Genomic DNA, 23,709 nt, shown 5'->3' with positions numbered 1-23,709 from the left:
AAGTTGTACATCAACACGAAGAAGCCCGTGCTTTTCAACTGCTAGGGCCATAACACGGCCTTTTCCCAAGGGAGGCCTGGACGGTTGGTTAGCTCTACAGTCACGTGCGTAGTGCCCCGGTTTCAAACAGCGGTAGCAATGGTCGCGATGAGGACAGAACTTTCTCGTGTAATTGTCTTCACCACAGATGGAGCATTCGTGAAAAATGCGTGATTGCATTTGTGGACCGCTATTTGAATAGCCAGAGTACCTGCTTCTTGACGGAGCTGTCTTGTGTCGTACTACCTGCACGTGGTTGGTTTCTGTCTCGCTGGTGCCGTCGTCGTGATCAGTCATCAATTGATAGACTCGCTCTGCAATCTGATCTACTAAAGAAGGGCTAGCGTGAGATGAATCCGGGTCTGTAACCGTTGCCTGGGCAACGCGTGCAGTCTGCGGTGTCGTGCTTCCCACCCCAGCTAGTTGTAATCGTACGACTTCTGCGGCTAGGTCTTGAACCTTCTTGGTTGTAGTTTACGGGTCTCGTCGTAGAGCCACGCGTAGCTCCGGTGGTAGTCCTTTCAAAAAACAATCCCTCGCTATGGTATCGAGCGCATCCGCGCCAAATCCGGGATATGCCAGTTTAGCAAGGCGGCAAATATCATGTGCAAATGAAGCTGGAGACTCACCTGGACGCCAAGATCGTTCTGTAAGCTCGTATATAGCTGTATGTCGATCTCTCTCTGCTTTGACAAACTCCTGCTTGAGCTCGTCTGCAACCACTGCTGGGTCTTTTTGGTGTTCTTCGCTCATGCGCGCATAGCACTCGAAAGCTGGTCCATCTAGGCGCGATGCTATGGCCAGAGCTTTCTTTTCCCCGCTGTAACCTTTCAAGGCGGCCCACACGTCTACTTTCTTTAACCACACCGCTAGGTTCCCTTCTCCTGTGAAGGTGCGAGGCGTGTTGACTTCGATCCCACTCCGGTCACCAGTTGTAACGGTAGAAGTACTGTTAGACATGTTCGCGCTCAAAGCTAACTCAACACCAATCCCCGTATCACCTCGCGTACCCTTACAACATCACGTTCGGCTGTTGGTCAGTAATGACACCACTTCTCGTCTATTGGTCGGAATAGCTTCATTTGCATCTCCGCTAACCAACTATATATACGGTCGATGGGTCGTACGGTCATCGAACGACTACTATACTCTCCACCCGCAAATCCGGGCCTCGGGTAATTAGTTAATAACTAAAAATTGTTCATACTGTTCTAGATAGATGCTTCATCCGGACATTGCTTTGTGTTTGCTGGGACACCTAGGTGCACAAGCCAAAACTGCTCTTGCAACACTAAAGTGGTGTTTGCATGCAGCTTTGTCGCCTCCACCTTCTTCTGAAAAAACAAAACGCTTTTATGGGTCTACTATATGTGTAACGCTACTATACCGAGACAACGACAGTCCTTGACGGTCAAGTACCGACTCTCAATATTTATGATTACAAATGTCTATATAGCAAGTGCACGCCCACTAATCACACTACTACTGTTACATATACCACATTCCTCCCCTCTTTGCTCCAAACATACTTCTAAGATACAATCAATTAACGTAAAACTCAACGCAACAAGTCAATTATTAGTTAATATCATAGTCTCTATGCCACACAAGTGGAACCCTGTTTCTTTCTGGACGGACTGGTAAGTGTATGTTTGGTTCTTCTTCTTGTAGGTCATGCTCCCTGTTCTCTAGTTCTGGTGGAAGTACCACTATCGATATCTCCTCTCCAAGCATTTCAACAGCTGAAGCCGGAAGACATTCTTCATCTTCAATTGCTTCATTCTTCTCAGATCGACCTTTCTTTTCCTTGTACGTCAGTCCTTCTTCTTGTTGTTCCATGGGATGTCTATAACATGGTTTCAGTCTGTTGTAGTGCACCATTATGGCAGCTCCCTTCTTGACATTTTTCACCAAGTAATTCACGTCTCCTTTCTTTCTCAGTACCCTGTATGGCCCTTTCCACGAACTTGATAACTTCTTCACATGACCCTTCTTTACTGCCGGACTATATAGTCAAACCAAGTCTCCTTGTTGGTATTCATGCCTTACTTCAATTTCCTTGTTATATGACTTTGCTTGTTTCTGTTGTGCCTCTGCCAAACATTCTCTAACATTTTCCATACTCTTCATCTGTGCTTCACTTAGAGCTGCAACGTATTCTGACGTTAACTGTGGTACTTGCTCTTTTCCTTCCAAGATAACATCTAACCATTGTCGTTCATCCTTTCCAAACATTAGTTTAAACGGTGTTTCCTGTGCTGATGACTGTTTCGCTGATCTGTAAACCATCAACACCGTCGCAATCCACTCGTCCCAATTCTTCTGATTCTCATCCACATGTTTCGCTAAAAGATCTAATAGTGTTCTGTTTAACCTCTCCACCAAACCATCACACTGCGGGTGGTATGGTGTTGTTCTTGCCTTTTTCATCCCCAGCAAACTGCATAGCTCTCTCATCACTGATCCTTCGAAATTCCTTCCCTGGTCACTATGCAACACAAGTGGCACCCCAAACCTTGATATTACTTCATTGTACGGTACTTTTGCAACAGTGGTCGCTTTCTGATCAGGCAACGGAAAAACCTCTGGCCACTTTGTATAGTAATCAGAAACCACTAACAAGTATTTATTTCCATTGTTCGAAACAGGAAGAGGACCCAAATATCCATGGCCAGCATTTCCATGGGTGATTCAATCGGTACGCTCATCAATGGTGCTCTCGGAGTCACTGCTGGTCCTTTCCTTCTTGCACACACCTCACAACAACGAACCCAGTCCATCACATCCGTAGTATACCCAGGCCACCATGCTCTCTCCTCAAGCCTAGCCAAGGTCTTCTCAACACCCATGTGTCCTGCCTTGTCGTGTACCTCCTTGAGTATATCATGTATCATTGCACTTGGAATAACTAAAGCTTCTTTCTTTTCCCACCGTCCACCAGGTAGAGCCACGTGCCTTTCCCTATGTAACACTCCATTCCTAATGTGTAACTGGTGATACAATCGTTTGTATGATCTCAAACTTCCATCTTTACTCCAAGACCTAGGTGGCTTATGTTGGTGTTCCAGCCGATAGATGACTTCAGCTAATACCTGGTCTTGTCTCTGCAGCATTGCCATTTGATCTAACTTCCAATCTGCTTCAAATCCTACTGCATTTACAGAGTAAGGAGTCATTACTTTGTCCAGAGTTTCTGTACCATCTACCTCTACTTTCTCTTGTTCTCCACTGTTCTGCCCCCCTACTCTTCTTGACAGAGCATCAGCTGGCACATTCGCTTTCCCGGGGATGCGTTGTACAGAAAACTCGTATTCTGCTAGTGCGGCTAACCATCTAGCTAACCTTCCTTGAGGCTCTTTCATGCTCTTCAACCAGACCAGTGGTTGATGATTTGTCTTAAGCAAGAACGGTTTACCGTAAAGGTAACATCGGAAGTGGCCTATGGCCCAGACAATTGCTAGCATCTCCTTTTCGATGGTTGAATAGTTCTTTTCATGTTGGTGCAATGTCCTACTAGCAAAGCTCACTACACGTTCTGAGCCCTCAACTGTCTGGTGGAGTACTGCACCCAAACCAATCTCACTAGCATCCACAGATAACTCAAAAGGTAGACTAAAGCCTGGAAAAGACAAAACAGTCCTTGTAGCCATCTTTTCTCGTATCTTTGTAAATGCTTTCTCATAGCTTACAGATCACTCAAATGGTTTCTTCTTCTTCAAAAGTTCATATAGTGGTGCAGCAGTCTCAGAGAAAGTAGGTATAAATCGCCTATAATACCCAGCCATACCAAGAAAGGTTTTCAGTTGGCTCACATCCTTGGGACTTGGGTATTCACTGACTGTTTAACCCTTTCGCTATTTGGTTGGAGTCCCTTTTCCAATACTGTGTGTTCCAGGTAGCACACTTCTGATCGCACAAACTGACACTTACTAGGCTTTAGCTTCAGATTAGCCTTTTCCAATCTTTCAAACACTAGTCCCAGCCTTTGCATGTGCTTGTCAAAGCTCGACGAAAACACGATTACGTCATCTAGGTAGATAAGGCACTCCGACCACTGTAACCCTGCTAGTACTACCTCCATCATCCGCTGAAAGGTTGCAGGCGCATTGGCCAATCCAAAAGGCATTTTGTTAAATTGCCACAAACCCTTTTGCGTAACAAAAGCAGTTTTCTTTTTGTCTTCCTCTGCTACCGGCACCTGCCAGTACACTGCTGCCAAGTCTAAGGTAGTGAAATACCTCGCACCCGATAATGCATCCAACGTGTCATCTATTCTTGGGAGAGTATAACTATCCTTTACTGTGACAGCATTTAAACGTCGGTAATGAATACAAAATCTGACACCACCATCTCGTTTCTTCACAAGAACTACAGGCGAGGACCACGGACTATTTGAACAACTCACTATTCCTGTGTCCAACATTAGTGTCACCTGTTTGTCAACCTCCTCTTTCAGTGTGTGTGGTATTCTACGTGGTAGTTGTTTCACAGGCTGTGCTGTGCCTGTAGGTATTTTATGCTCCACTACCCCTGTTGTACCTATGTCCATAGGTCCTGTCGAAAAGACACTACGATACTTAACCAGTACTCGTGACAGCTCGTTTCTTCCCTTTTCACCAAGATGGTCCAAATGAAAGATACTCAAAAAGTTCTCAGTGTCATTCATCTCCGTACTCACCATTCCACACACTAAACCTGACTGCTCTACTGTACTCACCTCCTCAATGTCAACCATTTCTGCTATTACTGCTCCTGTCTTCACAAAAGTTGTGTTTCAAAGATTCAATAACTGCACTGGCACTTCACCTTATTCTCCGTCTACTAATGCTCTAGCAACCATAACACCTGTTTTATCAACAAAACCAGCATTCGGTTCAATCACCCTTGCCCCAGTAAGACAGCATGGCCTCCCTTCAGAATCCACAACTTGACCCTTGATCATACACCTACTTGTACCCGGCATGGTAAAGCTATGCCTTACTGCAAGAAACACAAACCAACTGAAGGTGTCTTCAGTGGAACTGAACCTCCTGCCGAACGCAACAGTCTCTCCTTTATATCCAAAACTACTGCATGTTGTGACAAGAAGTCAATCCCTAAGATGGGTCCTGGTATGTCAACATCAGCCACAACAAACTTGTGAGAGACAGTCCATTCACTCATCCTAATCACTAATGACAAACTCCCTGTCACATGAATGTTAGAGCCATCTACATTCTTGAGTGCACACCCTTCAGGCAAAGAATCTATTTGCATGTCTAACTGTGATTGTTCACCGCTAAATGTTTCTAGCCATTTGTGTGAAATCACGGAAACTGACGCCCCAGTGTCTACCAAACAATTCCATGCCTTCATCCCCAATAACAACGAACACCAACAACGACAACGGATCACTAAATATCTTCTGAGTCCAACGACATGATGCAATGTGCTTTTTCTCCGGCTCACCAAATGAACTCTTGCTTCCTCTCGAAATCGTCTTCTTCATTAGAGGCTTCATTGTACTCCGCATTTGTTCCGCATCTGTCACTTTGACACACCCCAACACCATTCTTCTGCGAGAACACGCCCGTGCCAAATGACTTAACTCACCACAAACGTAACATGGACCAATGTCCTTCCCACGATATCTGGATACATCATTAGTAGGACAAAACCGCTTGTAATGTCCGTACTCACCACAACCAAAACAGTGCACTTGTTTGCCATTCCGTTGTGTCTGCTTCGCCTCCCCTCTTACCGGGTGTGATGTCTTCTCGAGAGTGTCCAGTCGATCTGATATAGCTCGCATTGCTCTCATAATGTGACCCGACGCACTCTCTTCTTCGTCGTCATCCTCACACGCCGTTATTCCAGCGATTCGCCTAGCTCGCAAGCCTCTGCGCTTCTCCAACAGCATCAACTCCCTAGCTCGCGTAACCGTATCTTCAAGCGTTTTAGGCGCGAGGATGAACAATTGATCCGCGACAGGCGTTGGCAAACCCTCCAGAAAGTAATCGATCAATTGTCTATTACGAAGTTCGTTAGGCAAATTCGGCGCTGCCTGATCGATCAGCCGCTCTAACGCTCGTAGGAAGACCTCTACATCCTCTCCAGCCTGCATCTTCCGGTCTTGCAGCTGTCGATGCGCTAATCGACGAGCTTCTTCCGTGTCCGGGGCAAAAGACTGCTTGATCCCTTTTACCAGGTCATCGTACGACTCGGCAGTTGCGTGCCTTTCATATACAGCGAATGCCCTTCCTTTCAGCAGCAGCGGAAGCCTTAGTAGTTTCTCGTCTGCATCCCAACGATTCGCCTTCGCGCAGATGTCAAAGCGCTTCACCCAGAGCTCGAAATCACCGTCACCAAACGATTCTGGCAGCTGTGGCGTACGAGGGACTTGAACAACTACGTTCGGCTGCACTTCATGCTGCACCTCTTCGGCCATTTCCGCGGATGTTCGATTCCTGGTCGCTCAAATCCACTCAGGAAATCCCGCTCCTTGACACCAGATGTAATGCTACTATACGAGTAGACAACACAGACGAGGATCGCTTGGATACCGAGACAACGATAGTCCTTGACGTTCAAGTACTAACACTCAATATTTATGATTACAAACGTCTATAGCAAGTGCACGCCCACTAATCACACTACTACTGTTACATATACGACATATGCATGCAGATACGGCGTGCGATCTCTGCCAAACCTTCCACAACGCAAACAGACTGCGGTAGTACAACGCAAACAGACTGCAGTAGCACAACGCAAACAGACTGCGGTTGCACAACGCAAACAGACTGCGGTTGCACAACGCAAACAGACTGCGGTAGCACAACGCGAACAGACTGCAGTAACACAACGCAAACAGACTGCGATAGTACAACGCAAACAGACTGCAGTAGCACAACGCAAACAGACTGTGGTAGCATAACGCAAACAGACTGCGGTAGTACAACGCAAACAGACTGCAGTAGCACAACGCAAACAGACTGCAGTAGCACAACGCAAACAGACTGCAGTAGCACAACGCAAACAGACTGCGGTAGTACAACGCAAACAGACTGCAGTAGCAAAACGCAAACAGACTGCAGTAGCACAACGCAAACAGACAGATAGTTCATGGCCTAGATCAATCGCGTACATATGAGGATTCGTCGAATTTCGAGATGGTGTGAACGAACCGATCTACTTAGAATCAGTACCTCCGATACTATACTTTGGCATCGTGTTGAAATAATAGAAAGGTGTATTGCAAATTGCTATAAAAATTTCAATTTTAGTAATCTCACCCTGAACAGTAGGCATATTCACTAGATACAGAGCTTGCGGCGCTTACAGAATTTTCTAAGTTTTCCACTACACTTAATTTTATGTAACATTATATCCCGCGAGAAACAGCAAAAATCAAACTGCTTAATGTTTTGCAATTGATGTCAATTAAGAAACTACATATCAGCTCACAACGTTATCTAAAATTCTACAAGAGTTTTGATGCAATAAAGTCAGAGGTGGCAACGTACAAGTCGATACCAAAATTCTCACTCCCAGCGTTGGGATCGATGGTCGTATATAGCTCGTCTAGGTCATGTTGACTAATAGGAAGATCGACACTCATTGGCATGTATACTCCATCTACGTCGTTATCGTCGTCGTCATGTGACACAGGGCCATCCCAGTCGACACTGTATTCAGTTGGATCAATTGTCATCGAGTCTGCTGCGGAGTATTCCGTACCCTGCAATCTCAACATACCGGCTATCCACAACTGCAGATAATGTGTGCGCCTGAATTTGTTAGTAATTCTTACAATAAACAATATCTAAACTGCAATGGCGACCGTCCACGTTCAGTCGATAGGCGGTGTCTGCACCACGCATGGCGAAACCCATCAAGACTGCTTTGAATTCGTGGTATAAAAACGTAGTGCAGACACCACAAATCTGTTGAGTTGTCAGCGTCTAGGAGGCCTTGCTCCTCCAGACTTTGAAAGACAGCTTTGTAAGTTCCTGTTACGGCGACGCCAACATCCCTCCACAATCGCTCTATCCGTTGGTTGTGGACAGATCTTCCTGCTATAAAGCTGTGTCTGTCAGTTCCTCGTGTAGTCAGCATGAATTCCGTAACCTTAACGTTTTCAACGCCGCGATCAGCTCTTACTCGAGAGGGCATCCCATAGTCACAAACAGCTTTCTGAAAGTAGGACAAAACCGTATCTGCTCTGTTATTAGAGCTGCAATTGAGGTATACTGGAACACGACTGTAGCCATCAATACCTACGACAATGCAAAGACACAATTCGTGCAGTATTCACTACAGTTATATATATATATATATATATATATATATATATATATATATATATATATGAATATATAATGCATATCAATAGAAACCTCCATGTATGACCAAACGCCAGCGAATAAGACCATGTTGACCGTCGATGTGCCACAAGGCATTTGGACCGTATACGCTGTATTTACGACGCTGAACAGTGTACGACCATCGAAGTGTTACGCCTTCTGGGTCCCCCCCCCCCCCGACACAAGCTACTTCTGACTCTTCGTCTAGAGACGCGAATTGATCGCTCAAGAAGATGGCCTTCAACATTACGGTATCCATGTCTAGGATACTCTCGATTTATCTCCAGCACAATGCTGTCTAGATCTTCATCAGATATCTGTGTAAGACTCTGTCAAACGACGATGGACAGTTCGAACAGAACATCCTAGAACTAAAGACATGTCCCCGACAGTAAATCCGTACGACAAAAGAAACTCCAGCTGCTCTAACGAAACGTTAGCCTTTGGACGTCCTCTTCCATGAGCCACTAAAGTAAATGTTTATTCTTAACTAATTAAATAATTACATCAAAACCATATTCAATAATCCAAATCATAAGTTGCAAAAATTTTATCTTTAAAATTACCAAATAATATTTCTTGTTTACACTAAATAAGCAGAGTGATCTGTAGTAAACATTAATGATATTGCTCATTATTATTAACAAACGTAATGGCCATATTACTGCTTTTAATTAAGCTGTGTTTTTAATATTTTAATATTAGATGAAATACCAAAATTTTTTTGCAGTTGCATAACTAGAAAGTAAACAAATATATTTATTGCCCGTAATACATTACAAAAATTGTTAATCTTGCCTAGAGAAAAATACAATTTTCATGTAGCCTAGTCACTCAAATATTTATAGAATAATTACGTCATTAATTTAGGCACACTGAAACTGTGCTAGTGATAAAGTAATCGTCTAATTTCACTAAAATGTATCGTACTTCATGTTTATTAGCCTGTTTACACGAGCTAAGCCGCGCTGCTCCAGTTTGAGCTAGAGCACCCAATTACATATTCGTATCAGTTATTGGATGTGTCTTGTGGTAAGCATGCTGATATTGCTGTCATATGTACCGTAGAAACACTCTTGCTACATTGTAGGCCCGGATCAAGGAATTTTAAATAAGGGGGTTGATCCAATAGCAGGCGTACTTTTAATCTTATCTCTTCTAATAAAATTATCTTTGCTAAAAAGCTTGTTAGACTGGCTGTAGTATACACATATATGTGAATTGATGCAGTTCCTAGTGGAATTAATTAAACTATTCAAATCGATAGCATTGATTTGGCTGTTACGTACAGAAAGTGCTCATTTATGCATTTTGTTGTTGTTGTTGTTGTTGTTGTTGTTGTTGTTGCACACAGAAATCTGGTGTAAGTACATTCTGAGTATACACACAAACAAACAAACAAAAACATAACTACACATAGTGATACTACTAAATATACACATTATATATAAACATTTAGTGTGCAGTCTTGAGATAGGTTCAAAGAGCCCAAATGTGGTAGTAAAAGAACTAACTTGTTGTGCAAAGCTGACCAGATTAGGTGTGCAAGGGCAGCAACCTTCACATGCCAATTTTGTTGCTGTATACGTCTGGGTACGAAAGTACACACTCCCCTTCTCAATGGTGAGCCACGCTTATTGATAAAGAGGAGGTTGTAACTCCCATAACTGCCTAGACCACCAATCTGGATCCGGGTCTGCATTCCCTGATTAGAAACTGCCAACGGCTTAAGCTGAAAAGTTCTCTAAACTTTTTATTTTGTTCACGTCCTTCTATTTACTACACCTCTAGCTAGCTAGGCTGTTTTAGTTCTACAAATTGACAAAATGGCACCCGTTTCCAAAGTAACACGCATGCGCAGCTGTCATGCTTCTCTAGTCCCCGTTCATAAGTCACTAAAATTTAGCTACTAAACCAAAGTCCCCACCTCTTTCCACACGAAATCCTGTAGTGGATTGAGGTTCCGTACTTTCTGCTCTTGTTCTCTCTTGTATTGCTCGCACCAGTTGCTGGCAACGGAGAAACAGTGCTTCTCCTTCTCTTCCAAGAATATTTTGGGCGCGGCAGACGTTTGTTAGAAGAGATTCGGCGCGACACTCAATCGACCACAAGCTTTCAGAGTCACACGTGCTAAGAGATCTTTCAATGTCGGCTACATGACGTTGAAATGTTGTTGCCAGACCCACAATCTGTGCAGCCATTATTTGAGGCCGAACGGAAGCTCAACGTTGTCCACAGTGTACTGCGTCTGCAGGCTCTAGAGCATGCGTATGAGTAAGCAACTGCATGCGTGTTGTTTGCGTTGTACTACCACAGTCTGTTTGCGTTGTGCTACTGCAGTCTGTTTGCGTTGTGCAACCGCAGTCTGTTTGCGTTGTGCTACTGCAGTCTGTTTGCGTTGTACTACCGCAGTCTGTTTGCGTTGTGCTACTGCAGTCTGTTTGCGTTGTGCTACCGCAGTCTGTTTGTGTTGTACTACCGCAGTCTGTTTGCGTTGTGCTACAGCAGTCCGTTTACGTTGTACTACCGCAGTCTGTTTGCGTTGTGCTACTGCAGTCTGTTTGCGTTGTACTACCGCAGTCTGTTTGCGTTGTGCTACCGCAGTCTGTTTGCGTTGTGCTACCGCAGTCTGTTTGCGTTGTACTACCGCAGTCTGTTTGCGTTGTGCTACTGCAGTCTGTTTGCGTTTTGCAACCGCAGTCTGTTTGCGTTGTGCTACCGCAGTCTGTTTGCGTTGTACTACCGCAGTCTGTTTGCGTTGTGGGAGTTTTGGCAGAGATCGCACGCCATATGCAGAAGCTTTGTCTAGACATGGGTAATTCATGCAGAAAAATATAGTCAAGTGTAGGTTGTGTTAGTTGAAGATCTCGCTCGACATAGTGCAATATAAAGTAGTCAAATTGATCAGATGATTGGGCAAAGATTTCATGGCATATATAAAAGAAGACGCACGCGTGTGCAATTGTCGAACACGCCTTTGCCAGAAGTCGTACAAGTCATTACAGAACCTTCAACGTTCATTGGCCGCCACTCAAGTGGCGACAGCTTGCTGATTGGCTGACTCGGATCACTTCCGAACTCGGTTTGATCAGAAGTTGATCCAGACCATCTATCATTTCTTTGGGAGACGGTCTGGAACTTCGAGGTTAGGTATGTATACATTTAAAAAATTAAAAATCACGTAATGGGTTTGTGATCACTACTATGTTTACTAAAGTCCGTTCCCGAAGAAGAATACGTGGGAACTGAGGTTAATAGATAAAGAATTGAGGAGCTGAGATGGGCGTAGTTAATTACTTAAACGGTTCCAGTATAGACACGTTTCGCTATGAACTTACGTTCAAAGGTTCAGTCAATGCTTCAACTACATAAGCTTGCTAGCTACAGCTGTTTTACTTATAAATCCATAATTCAAAGTATGTCCGCGTCAGCTTTCAAGTAGTGGGCGTTATAGCGGTGAATTTGAAGTTATCTGACACCTGGTGTAAACGAAGGAGCAGAGCAGGGCCAGGCGTGTCTCGTGTGGCCAGACGTTCGCGTGCGAGGGGAGGACTGCTGCTCCTCCCCCTCCCCTCCCCCGCGCGCAAACGTCTGGCCACGCGAGACTAGGCCACGCGCGTGTCCTACAGGAAGTTACAAATTCTGTCGTAATAGAGAACCAGTCACAGTATTCATTAACTAATCTGGAACCGCCTCCTTGTGAGCTTTCCAAAGATGTTGGAATCAACTCGATAGGACGTCCGCTTCAGGAGATACGAGTTTCCCCCCACGTATTCTCCTATTGGGGAACGGACTTTAGTACACTACTACACTCACATGTAATTCAGATTGCCCTCACGTGTCCATTATCCCGGATGTACACGTGACACCATCTTGCTTGTAAATCGATGTTCCAAACACACACACAAACACAAACACACACACACACACACACACACACGGACATACACACACACACACACACGGACACACACACACACGGGGACACACACACACACACACACACACACACACACACACACACACACACACACACACACACACACACACACACACACCTGGAACATGGAATTCTGCTACTATGGACTTCGGCATTGCAAAAATTTCCACCAGGAAGTGCAGTCATTGCCTTGTAACAGGTCAATATTCAGTTACACCAGGTCTCGTTGTATGGTATCAACACACCTGTTCTTTGAACCATGCTAAGGGCATTTCATATTTATGCATCTTGCTTCTCAGCAACAACTTTTGAAGATGAATTACACCTACTTCTCAGTACCTACAATAGATTGAAATAATGAGGCTGGCATAATAATGAAGACTAGAAGAACTAATAATCGTGTATTATATTACTTGTACAGTCAAACTGATAACAGTAACAATGAACATCATACTGTAGTGTCTATTTTTGAAAGATAAATATAATGTCAATTGCTTAAAGAGAGTCAAACTCTATAGACAAATTATACTATCAAAACCATTACTATTCAAAAAGATTAGCTCAACATAATAGCTGGGTGGCAGCCAGTAAAGTTGACAGAAGCATTGCCAATATGAATTCTTATCATTCAACAATCCAGTTATTATATCATGTCCTTATTTTCATTATCCAATTTGTATTAATATTAAGACTTCTATTTATACTACATCAGGTATGTACACTTCTACTTACCAACTACATATTAACTAATGTTATCTAATAGTAAATATCGTATACATTTACTGTTATCATGACTACGTCCTAAAAATAATTAAAAAACTATGTAGTCAAAACTTTGACTCAAACTTCAATCATAGAAACATCCCAAGTAGACTTCAACAAACGAATCTAACCATTCATGATTGTGTCATAACAAGACAGTTTCTGCAACCAATTCATCTGTAGTTTTGTATCATAAAAACAACGTGTAGGAAACTGGAGCTTACTTTGAAAGGAGTGTTGCAGTTTGCTTCAGCCACCAACACAGTTGCACTATGTGACATCACCGTTGGCTCCACTACATACACAATCATATTAATTTATTAAAATAACCCAATAATATTAATTAATTTTATTTAAATTAAGTGGTGTATTGATATCACTGTAAACACACCTATAACATGTATGCTTTCCCACTTATTGTTTGACCTAAAGTCGTTTGTGCATGACAATAGTACCATCCTTCTCCAGACTTTGTTATTGAAAAGATTGCAAGATTTCTGTTCTTGTTGTACATATGGTATCGTTTGCCGTTGTCTGTTAAAGTTAGATCAGGTCCTTTAGTCCATTTTGTGATGACAGGCTGGTTGTTGCTGTTGGGATCAGTTGCTGTCAATGGGCGTGGCACCAGCTGGTACACGAGCTGCATCTCTTAGTCTGACTCTGTGTGTGTGTGTGTGTGTGTGTGTGTGTGTGTGTGTGTGTGTGTGTGTGTGTGTGTGTGTGTGTGTGTGTGTGTGTGTGTGTGTGTGTGTGGTGCGTTGTAAAGTATTCAACTTGATCAGACAATTGGGCAAAGATTTCATGATACATATAAAGGAAATATTCTGCAATAAATTGCTAGTTTATGGGGCTACCTGATGCACGCAAATGCTTTGTATAGACATGGGCAATTCGTGCATGAAATGATAGTCAAATGTAGGTTATATTAGTTGCATTTTCCTATATTGCCAGATATAGTGCAAAGTAGTCAACTTGATCAGAAAATTAAGCAAAGATTTCATGGTATATATAAAAGAAATATTCTCCATTCAATTGCTAGTTTATGGGGCTACCTGATGCATGCAGATGCTTTGTATAGACATGGGCAATTCGTGCAGAAAATAATACGTCAAATGTAGGTTACATGTTAGTTGCATTTTCATATGGTAGGTAAGTGGTAGGTAGACTGTAAATGTGGTCTAGATGCAGATAAAGAGCAAACTGAAACATGTCGTTGCAGATAGCAAAAAAACCAATGGAGAACCTACAGCTGACAACCTAACCCCGGGCCCGCAGATGTTCAAAACCGTGGCCGTGGCAGCTTCTGGCACCGCAAACGCAGTCCTTCCAGCCAGTGAGTTATGCATGGTTACAAATTATCAATCTTTTTATTATTATCCTACTTAAAATTTTTGTTTGGCAAAAGAATCCCATCTCAACTGGGTTCAGCCTCCCGCTGTTCCATAACAGTGAACAACAACAGACAAATTCTATAAGAACTGCAAGAATTAAAAGCATTAATTAAACAACTTATTGCAAATCAAAATTTGAAGTTATAGTATTTATCGTTACATTAATTATTACGTTTTATGCATGTTACATATTGTCTAGATATAGCTAGAATACGGTATATTATAATATTAATAGATGTTAAATATTACTAGAATTTAAAAAAATCTCTGAAAAAAGAAATAGATGTAGAGATTGTATAAAAAGTAACAGAAACAAGATCTATAGATAATATGAACCAAAGCCAGACATCATTAGTGAATCCTTCCAACCTACTAAATGTAAAATGTAGCAAATGTGGAGGTTGGAAGAATTCACTAGTGATGTCTGGCTTTGGTTCATATTACCTTTAGATCTTGTTACTGTTACTTTTATACAATCCCTACATCTGTTTCTTTTTTCAGAAATTTTTTTAAAATTCTAGTTTGGTAAGTTTAGGAGTGCATGCAAAGCGCAACCTAGGGCGTAGGTGTCTCCATTAAGCATGTTAAGATTTAGCGCGTTTTCATTAGCGTTAATTAATTAAACATGTTTAATTAGACCTGTTTAGAACATGGTAGATACAGGTTTACCGGTCACGTGATGGTATACCATGATGTCATAACACACGTTGCACGAATATGGATCCTATTTTTAGTGCCTTTGCATTGTTCTTTCTTCTGTGCGTGTATAATTGAATACGCAATGGCTAGTTGGAATAGAACTTGGTCAAATACTTAAAGCCAAAGATTATCACATACGAGATACGCGTTGCCAATGTTGGGTTCCTGTCTAAATTATTATGTAATGTTGTTTAATAAACCTCTTGGCAATCTTGGAGATCAAGTTTGTCCGTTTTTGCTCGCCGCTACTAAAGGAATCTTCTTTTATTTGGTACTAAAATGTTTTAATTCCCAAACATAATAAAATTACTTGGGTTTCCCCTACGGAAATTCAAACTCTCAAAGTTACTCAAAGTTGACCTTTCGTTTATTTACGTTCATTAAGAACACCCTAGTCATCCATTCGCTGTTCGTTTATACTAATCTTTTACATATAAATTTTTCAACTTTATTTTTTAAATGTCTATATTATTAAAGCCTCTTGTTGGATTTCAACCAACACAATCCCTCCCTTCGGCGCTGTTCTCAAGTTGAACTATAAAGGCCTAATTCCTGCGACACTTTGCAGTACCGCAACTATGTTACGACTTACTCAACCTTGCTACTCCCCCCTGATACAAGACAGCTTTAAAATTTTTAATTGATTACAAAAACCCGCCTATTTTTAAACCCTTCTTTGTACTTAAAGAAAGACTCAACTGGGACAAGGTGACGGGCAATTTGTACGAACACTATATATAGATATATAGAGCCATATTCACCAAAGTGCTCTACTCTTTGATTACTATTAAATCCAACTTCAAATAACCATTTCCGGTCATCCTCCAAACTTCTACTTTAATTAAGGATTACTTTCCCCCCTTTGTATATAAGATTGTAGCGCATAGATAGCTTTCAACATTAGGACCATAGGGACCTGGCATCATTCTTATTTAATTAAAATAATACTCCGCAAAAATAAATTTAACAAGGGTTGCGCTCGTTTTATTGATCTCACAACACAAGCTAACGACGGCCATGCAATACCTGTAATTAATTAATAGCCACCACACACTGGGTTGCCCATGAATTCCAACATCATAATCATGACTTCAAACAAAATCATTGTCAATGTATGTTTTCACTAGATACAGTCCCAGTCACACCACCAACTAACAACATCATCACTTCACCATTATAATTTACAATACCACTCTACTGCATTATACAAACAACGTCCCTCAATGTCCATAGGTAGTAATAACGTTTCTTCTAACTAACTAACACCAGCAATAACAATGAGCTTACACTGCATTCCAATTGTCCATCTGTCCCTTGGTAAGTCTGTCCGTCCACAGAGACATTACTCGTAAGCCTACTCGTAAGCCTAGTAGAGACCATCGAAATATCCGGGGTTGTGGAGTCAGTTGTACGCATGCGTTGTTTTAGTGACTCAAACATGCAAGAGATGGAAAACTTATGGCAGTCGCGTGTAGACAGGAAGATGAGCTACCTACAGGACAACTGCAAAGTTACAGAAAAATTACTGTGGGCACTGTTGGGTGAGCAACTTATAACCTACCACGAAAAGCAGGAGATAGAGGTGAAAAAGACGGACTTGAGGAAGTTGAATTGCCTTATTGAAATCACACGATTCAAAGGTCCAGACTCGTATCAAAAATTTTGTGATGCTCTCGATACGGCTGGGCAAACGTTCGTTGTCGACGAACTGACTGGGAGGAGTACGTTTGTTTCTGCTCGTAGTTTTGGAACAGGATTTTCGTCAGGTAGACAGCATGATGATAGATCGAAAGAGTGCTCGTATCACCAAGGAGGTGTAGTGAAATTTAATTGAAATGTGATGATTTGATTTTTGAGCTGTCAACTGCTTTCTTTTCAAGAGCATAGCTACAATTAGCGTGTAGATTGTTGTACTGCTACATGACCTGCTTTCTTGCTCATGTTTATATCTACCTCTGGTGTACGTTTACTGTGTTTTCTCATTTTTAATTAACATTTGGCATGTATTGTGCTTCAAAGGTTATTGTGAGTCTGCCAGTGTGTGTCTGTGTTTGTTATATCTCTGTCGTTCTGTTTTATGCATTCTATTGACTCATCTGACTGCTAAAGCTCTCGATTTACAATTGGGCTTCAAATACAAGGAGGTGTTTATACTTACAAAGAGCTTTATTTAGGAGATTAATTAAGCTTGAATGGGGTGTTTGATTGAGGCAGTATAAAGGACTTTTCAATGATGTGGCTAATGAAGACTTTGAAGATCTTGGTATAACTACTGTCATTTTCACTAATTACGTGATCAGTTTTTAACATTGATGGATTCATTGTTGACTAACTAAATTTAGGATGTTTATTGTGTGTGTGTGTGTGTGTGTGCGTGCGTGCGCGCGCGTGTGTGTGTGGATGCAATAGAATGGTGTTTATGCTTAATGATTTTTGTTGCTAGAAGGCAGAGTCAACAACAAGGTTTTTCAACATTCTCGACAGGTCTGTTACCTGTGTGCATGTGTGTGTGTGTGTGCGTGCGTGTGTGTGTGTGTGTGTGTGTGTGTGTGTGTGTGTGTGTGTGTGTGTGTGTGTACATGCATGCGTGCGTGCGTGTGTCACACATGTGCTTTCTCTGTTGTTAATTGCATTCATGTTGTTAATGTATGTGCATTTGTTTATTAATGCAGGGAAACCCAGTTACTTGTCCAACTGGTTCTTCCAGTAATGATCAAATGACTGCTACTGGCTTGTCTTTTATCAATAAAGATGTGGATGTGGCTACCCATCATCACATTGTTGGAGGCTTAAATGATTCTATACAGCAGCATCAGCTTACTCCTACTCAACATTTCAATGTGCCATCAACAGCCGCTCCATTTCTGCCGCCAGTTGCAGATGAGAAATGGGAATTAGTTCATACCAGTCCTACTTCTCCAGAAATACACAAAATTGCAATGCGTTTAGGGCGAAGATGGAACAGTTTGATTCCATTTATGGAACCGAACAGTGATGATTTGGAAATTGAGGCTCGTATTATTGCTGATCGACGAGATAAACTTGAACCAGAGAAGGCTGAACTTTATTTGCTGCTGTGGAAAGAAAAGTTTAATGATAAAGCTACACGCTATTGTTTAGTGAATGTTTTAATTGACTGTAGTCAGCGACTGACAGCAGATCAAGTTTTTGGAAGGGATCTTGTTGAATTAGTGCAACAAGTTAGAAGGTTGGGTGTTAAAACGGAATAGATTTTTACTTGCATTTTCATCTTATTACAGGGTTTGCGTGTGTAGATTGTGTGTAAGAACGAAATACATAATTAGATGCATACCAATAACTAGAGTAACATCCGGGACAGTAGATTATAATGGATGAAAGTAATCATGCGAATGTATTTGATTTTTGGAGGAGCAGAGAAGCTGCAGCTACTGTGTCCGCATTGTCCCCAATCTGTGGCGTCTCTAGAACGAAGTCTTCTTCCTCGGCATGTTCGTCGACCTCCCGCACTAGTCGTCTTACGACTGTGAACTCTTGTACAAAAGTTTCCGTTCGTTCAACAACAGACGACGGCCTCCCAGAGAACTTACAAACAAAGACGCTTGCAGAAAGAAGAGCGAAGCATCAAGGTGCAGACCACACCCACAAGGTAGGACCAAGTCGCAGCACTTCCAGAAGCTCCAGTTTACTAAAGAAGAGTTTGTCGCAACCAACGCTACCGCCCCAGACAGGCCAGTGTGCGAAGAGAACTACAGTTGACTTTGCAGGTAAGTATTATGGTGCATTCATGCGAGCGAACTAGCTAACTTGATTTATTAAAATTAATTGAGCAGAACTGACAGTGAGGCGAGGGAGCAGCACTAGTACAACAAAAAACACGTGGTCGTCTAGAAGAGCTCTTGCAATTAGTACAAGGTCAGCTACGTATACAGGAGGTTCAGCAACAAAGCGAAGTATGAAGGAAGAGGTATATGTCTAATCGGACATGCACTATATAAAGCTATCGTAATTTGACAATGTGCTTAGTGAAGTGTATGATACCCATATCTGTGGAAGTAATAGTAGGCTCTGGGCCATCCATCCTATTGCTTGTTAATTTGGGCATTTACCATCAAAACAAGTACTAGCTCACTTATCCATTACTTTGGGACAGATGTAAGAATATTTGGAGCTCCATGCAACTTAATTAATTAATTACCTTGGAGTTTTCTAATTAATCTACACTGTAGAGTTGAGACAACTGTGAACAGTATACTGTAACATGTACTGCATTACAGTTTTACTGGTTACGTATCGTTACTCAATGCTCACTCTTGGGAATGTCTTGGGAGTCCAAGACTAGTGACCTCCCAAGGAAGACTTCGAAATGTATCGGAAAAGTTATGGCATTTAAAAAGGAATTTGTACCAAAACAGTGCAATTTCGAAACACATTAGCTGACATTCAATTCTATGTTAAGGTGTGGGTTGGAACCAATCTACTTGGAATGGATTGGATAAGGAAAGTTGAACTTGCAACAACTTGTATTGAATTTCTGACAAACCTGGGAGGCCCAGCTGTGTTACCAGTGGAAGTCATAGCACCGATTGCTTTGGGTGAGCTGTTGTATGAATTTTCTGATATATTCCAGGACAAGTTGGGATGTTGTAGTGAGAAGGCAAGCATCCAAGTTCGTCCGGACGCAGATCTAAAAATCTTTCTGTTTAGAAAACCTCTTATGCATATGCATCTAAGAAAACAAATAGACGTAGAATTAGACAGACTGGTTAAACGAGAGGTTTTGCAGCCAGTGCATAATGCTGCATATGTGCTTTTCCAACTGTCAAATGTTGTGAAGCAACCAGGATCTGTACGAATATGCGGAGACTTTAAGCATCTCAACAAATTTATGGTGGTAGACCAGCACCCTATTCCACATCTGTCTGATCTTTTCACTGTTCTCTGTCTCAGGAAGGCAAAAATTCTCTAAGTTAGACTTGTCAGATGCATACAATCAATTGGAACTGGATTCGGAAAGTCAGAAATATTTGGTGATGAACTCGCATAAAGGCTTGTTCAAATTTCATTGATTACCATTTGGAGTGAGCTCTGCTCCTGCTATATTTCAAAGAGTAATGAATAAGGTGTTAAAGAATATCAAGAAAACCACTGATTTCTTTGATGACATTTTGGTGACAGGGTCCGATGATGAAGAACAGTTACAAACTTGTCTTAAGTGTTGAAGCGCATCAGGCCTTTGTTTGAAGACAGATAAATGTTCATTATTTCAGTCATTGGTACAATATCTTGGTCATGTCATCGACAAGGATGGTATTCAGCCTTCAGAAGAGAAGATAAAATCCATTCAAGACATGCTGATTTCTACAAATCAAGCTGAATTAGGTTCATTCCTAGGAATGGTCATGTATTTTTCTCAATTTTTTCCTAGGCTATTTGATCATACAGCTCCACTCGGTCATCTGTTGGAAAAAAACATGTGCCTTGGGTTTGGTCCAGTGAAGTTGCATGCTCCTTTAATTAACACAACTCAGAGAAGCTTACCTCATCACCAGTTAGTTCTACCAATGTACAATCTTGATCAACCTTTGTTTCTAGCATGTGATGGTGACAATTTTTGATGCTACTAGGATATCAGTTCCTACTAGAACCAGCAGTCGCTTGACTAGATGGGCTTTCCAACTATCGCAGTGCAAGTACGATATTGAGTATCGAAGTTCATCCAGTCATGGAAATGCTGATGCTTTGTCATGTCTCCCTATAGGTCATGATGAATCTTTCGATCAAATTAGACAACAAGACGAAGAAGCTGAGCAGTTTGTGGCCAGCCTAGAGACCCAAAATGTTAAAAATGGACCCATTGTCTACAAGCAACTTCAGAAATACATTAGGAAAGATGCCGTCTTACAAAAAATCATTTGATATATTCAGGAGGGATGGCCAACAAAATTATTTACTTTACTTTCTGACAGCCAGAAAGTAAAAAAAAGAATTTTTGGAAACTGGCAACAATACTAAAGTTCTAAGACAAAGATAGTACATATGCATATGATTAGATTTCTCGCAGGCACTACTAAAGAAGTACACATGAACCATTTGTCAAGCAGAATATTGTCTCAGAAAACATGTGAGTCCCTGCCAGCTGATAATGCAATTGTGACTGATTCTGATTCGGATGATGATTCCATCAAGACAGAGAAGTTACGTATACGGAGCCAGAGAAGAACTAAAGGACAACCGCCTGAACGATTATGAGAGTGGGTATATAGCTTTACAAATAAGACTTTTTGAGTAGTAACTTTGTTTGTTGGGGTGATGTTGTGGAGGTGTGTATTATATGGGACATGTGGTTTTGCCGGTAGTTGATTTACTGAGTTAATTTGAGTTAGCAAGATTATTGCGATGTCACAGATACAGTCTAGTTTTCACCATGAGTAGTTTGTGTGCTTGCACTACAGCTTGCCATTTTGACAATAATCCAGCTTTGTGTATTGTTGCCCAGTAACACAAAAATATGTAACACTTGGGTAGGTTTAGCTCGGGCTAATTTAGCATGGGCCAGTCAAATTGTATAGTGTTAAGCCGGTATTAGTGGCAATGCAGTACTATGGCATCGATTACACAAGGCATGTATCTGTACGAATGGGAGGAGAAAAAGATTGTCATAATCAGGAAGTGGATTCCGCTGGTGGCACATTCTTTCTGTTGGTGATAGAAAACTATGGCCTTTGGTCGGATGACAGTTTAAGATCATTGACGCTGATCGCAAGCAAGACTACATCAAGATCTACCTTATCTTTAAGTGTAGCTTTTTCGAACCTAATGCAGCAGTTGTCTGTTAGACTGTATGGTTATGGCAGCATAATGCTAGAATGGTTTGTAGTTATTTAGAGTGTGATGTTGACTTTTAAGATTGAGATAGCCCGGTGTAACAGCAGATTGGGTACGCTCAGATATTGGGTACGACTGTACCAGATTTTCTAGGGGAATAAGTACAGCTCTAGGAAATCCGGCACGGTCTGTCAGCAGCAGGAAATCTGGTACACTGTACTGAATATCCTAGGAAGCCGTACTAAATATTCTAGGAAATCTGGCAGCGGCGTCAGTTAGCATACAACTCTTTGAGCATGCACAAAGATATGAACTAGCAAATGGGCGATATCCTCCAGAAGCATGCAGCTAGTATACGTTTGTGTCCCAGTATAAGTTATCTGGCTGCTTAGTTTAATAGAAACAACTCGCTGATAGTCGGACTGGCAAGTTTCAGGTAGGCACTCACTCACCATCATCGTTCCTAGTCTGAACACATGGGCGTACAGAATATTTGGTACGCTGTAGTTGTTATTCTTAGGATATTAGGTACGACTGTACCTAATATCTGCATACCCAATTTCCTACTACACCGGGCTAAATTATTTTGAAATAAAATTAAAGAACTATAATATATATCGTATTTCCCTGAATAATTTCACACGTGATTAATTTGCTCCCAAATAATTCCCTACTCACAGAACAGTGCCAGAAATAATCCCCCAATATTTTCCTCTTGAATAATTACTCTGTGTAATCTGTTTTAATGAATCTTTGCCATGCTGATATGGGTCTCATGTTGAAACCGTACTAGCACATGGTTGTTACAATTCCACTAAAGATTTGTTATTTTTAAATCATTGCAATGGGTGTGGCAGATCCATGAAGCCACAGGACTGTACCTCTTCAGGTCTTATACAAAGCGTGAGATTGAAGACTCGATATGAAGATTTGACTCGTTGCTACCTATCAGTTTTATGAAGCAACAGCATGGCAAATTTAGTCACTTAGACTTGTCATAAAACAAGACTATCAATATCTCAAAAATAATCTCCACTCTCGAATAATTCCCCCTCTCAATTAATTTCCCTGCCAAAAGGTGATGAAAATAATTTTCTAGGGAATTTATATATTAGAACATTTAGTACTATTTGCCTTTGTACAGTACAGGGTGGTTAGGGAATAGGGTAGAGCCATGGAATTTCCTGGAGGATTGAAGACGCAAGAAGACATCACTGATAGCCATATTTCTGGTTCTGATTTGGTTGCTTTTCTTCACACAAAAAAATTTCAGTAACAACTGCTCTGTGCATCAGCTAGAAACGCTGCAATCTTTCGTCAGAACTGTAGCTATCAGTGATGTTTCCTTTGTCTGTAATCCTCCATGGAATTCCATGGCTTCTACCCTATTCCCTAATCACACTGCACAAAGGCACATAGTACCACATGTTCTAGTAAAAGCCTTTGCCCTTCTAGGCAGGGTAATAGTTTGTGTGTGTGTGTGTGTGTGTGTGTGTGTGTGTGTGTGTGTGTGTGTGTGTGTGTGTGTGTGTGTGTGTGTGTGTGTGTGTGTGTGTGTGTGTGTGTGTGTGTGTGTGTGTGTGTGTGTGTGTGTGTGTGTGTGTGTGTGTGTGTGTGTGTGTGTGTGTGTGTGTGTGTGTGTGTGTGTGTGTGTGTGTGTGTGTGTGTGTGTGTGTGTGTGTGTGTGTGTGTGTGTGTGTGTGTGTGTGTGTGTGTGTGTGTGTGT

At 41.7% G+C, this 23,709-nt stretch overlaps 2 protein-coding genes and 1 long non-coding RNA gene across 3 annotated transcripts in view; 1 reads left to right on the top strand and 2 right to left on the bottom strand.

Annotated features, from left to right (window-relative positions):
• Nucleotides 1-7,316: 7,316 nt before the first annotated feature.
• On the bottom strand, nucleotides 7,317-10,768 carry LOC134188663 (uncharacterized). Its single transcript, XM_062656830.1, has 3 exons — nucleotides 10,312-10,768; nucleotides 8,418-8,851; nucleotides 7,317-8,297 (listed from the first exon to the last, which is right to left on the bottom strand). The coding sequence occupies exons 2-3, from the start codon at nucleotides 8,641-8,643 to the stop codon at nucleotides 7,828-7,830; spliced, it is 696 nt and encodes a 231-aa protein (XP_062512814.1). The 5' UTR covers nucleotides 8,644-8,851; nucleotides 10,312-10,768; the 3' UTR covers nucleotides 7,317-7,827.
• A 2,026-nt stretch (nucleotides 10,769-12,794) lies between these two features.
• On the bottom strand, nucleotides 12,795-16,574 carry LOC134188664 (uncharacterized). Its single transcript, XR_009971370.1, has 3 exons — nucleotides 16,464-16,574; nucleotides 13,311-13,381; nucleotides 12,795-13,248 (listed from the first exon to the last, which is right to left on the bottom strand). It is a non-coding gene; the product is annotated as an uncharacterized LOC134188664 (long non-coding RNA).
• Nucleotides 16,575-16,587: 13 nt separating this feature from the next.
• LOC134189187 (phosphatidylinositol 4-phosphate 3-kinase C2 domain-containing subunit alpha-like) overlaps nucleotides 16,588-23,709 on the top strand; it is a 39,912-nt gene continuing 32,790 nt past the window's right edge. Inside the window, exons 1-4 of the mRNA XM_062657427.1 lie at nucleotides 16,588-16,897; nucleotides 17,620-17,660; nucleotides 17,849-18,922; nucleotides 18,989-19,122. Coding sequence (XP_062513411.1) covers nucleotides 18,526-18,922; nucleotides 18,989-19,122 — 531 coding nt within the window. The 5' untranslated portion in view covers nucleotides 16,588-16,897; nucleotides 17,620-17,660; nucleotides 17,849-18,525. The remainder of the gene's footprint in view (nucleotides 16,898-17,619; nucleotides 17,661-17,848; nucleotides 18,923-18,988; nucleotides 19,123-23,709) is intronic.

The sequence above is a fragment of the Corticium candelabrum genome, chromosome 13 (genome assembly GCF_963422355.1).
Source record: "Corticium candelabrum chromosome 13, ooCorCand1.1, whole genome shotgun sequence".
NCBI classification, from domain to species: domain Eukaryota; kingdom Metazoa; phylum Porifera; class Homoscleromorpha; order Homosclerophorida; family Plakinidae; genus Corticium; species Corticium candelabrum.
Note: the sequence above shows the minus strand (reverse complement) of the source record. Positions and strands in the feature narration are given on the sequence as shown.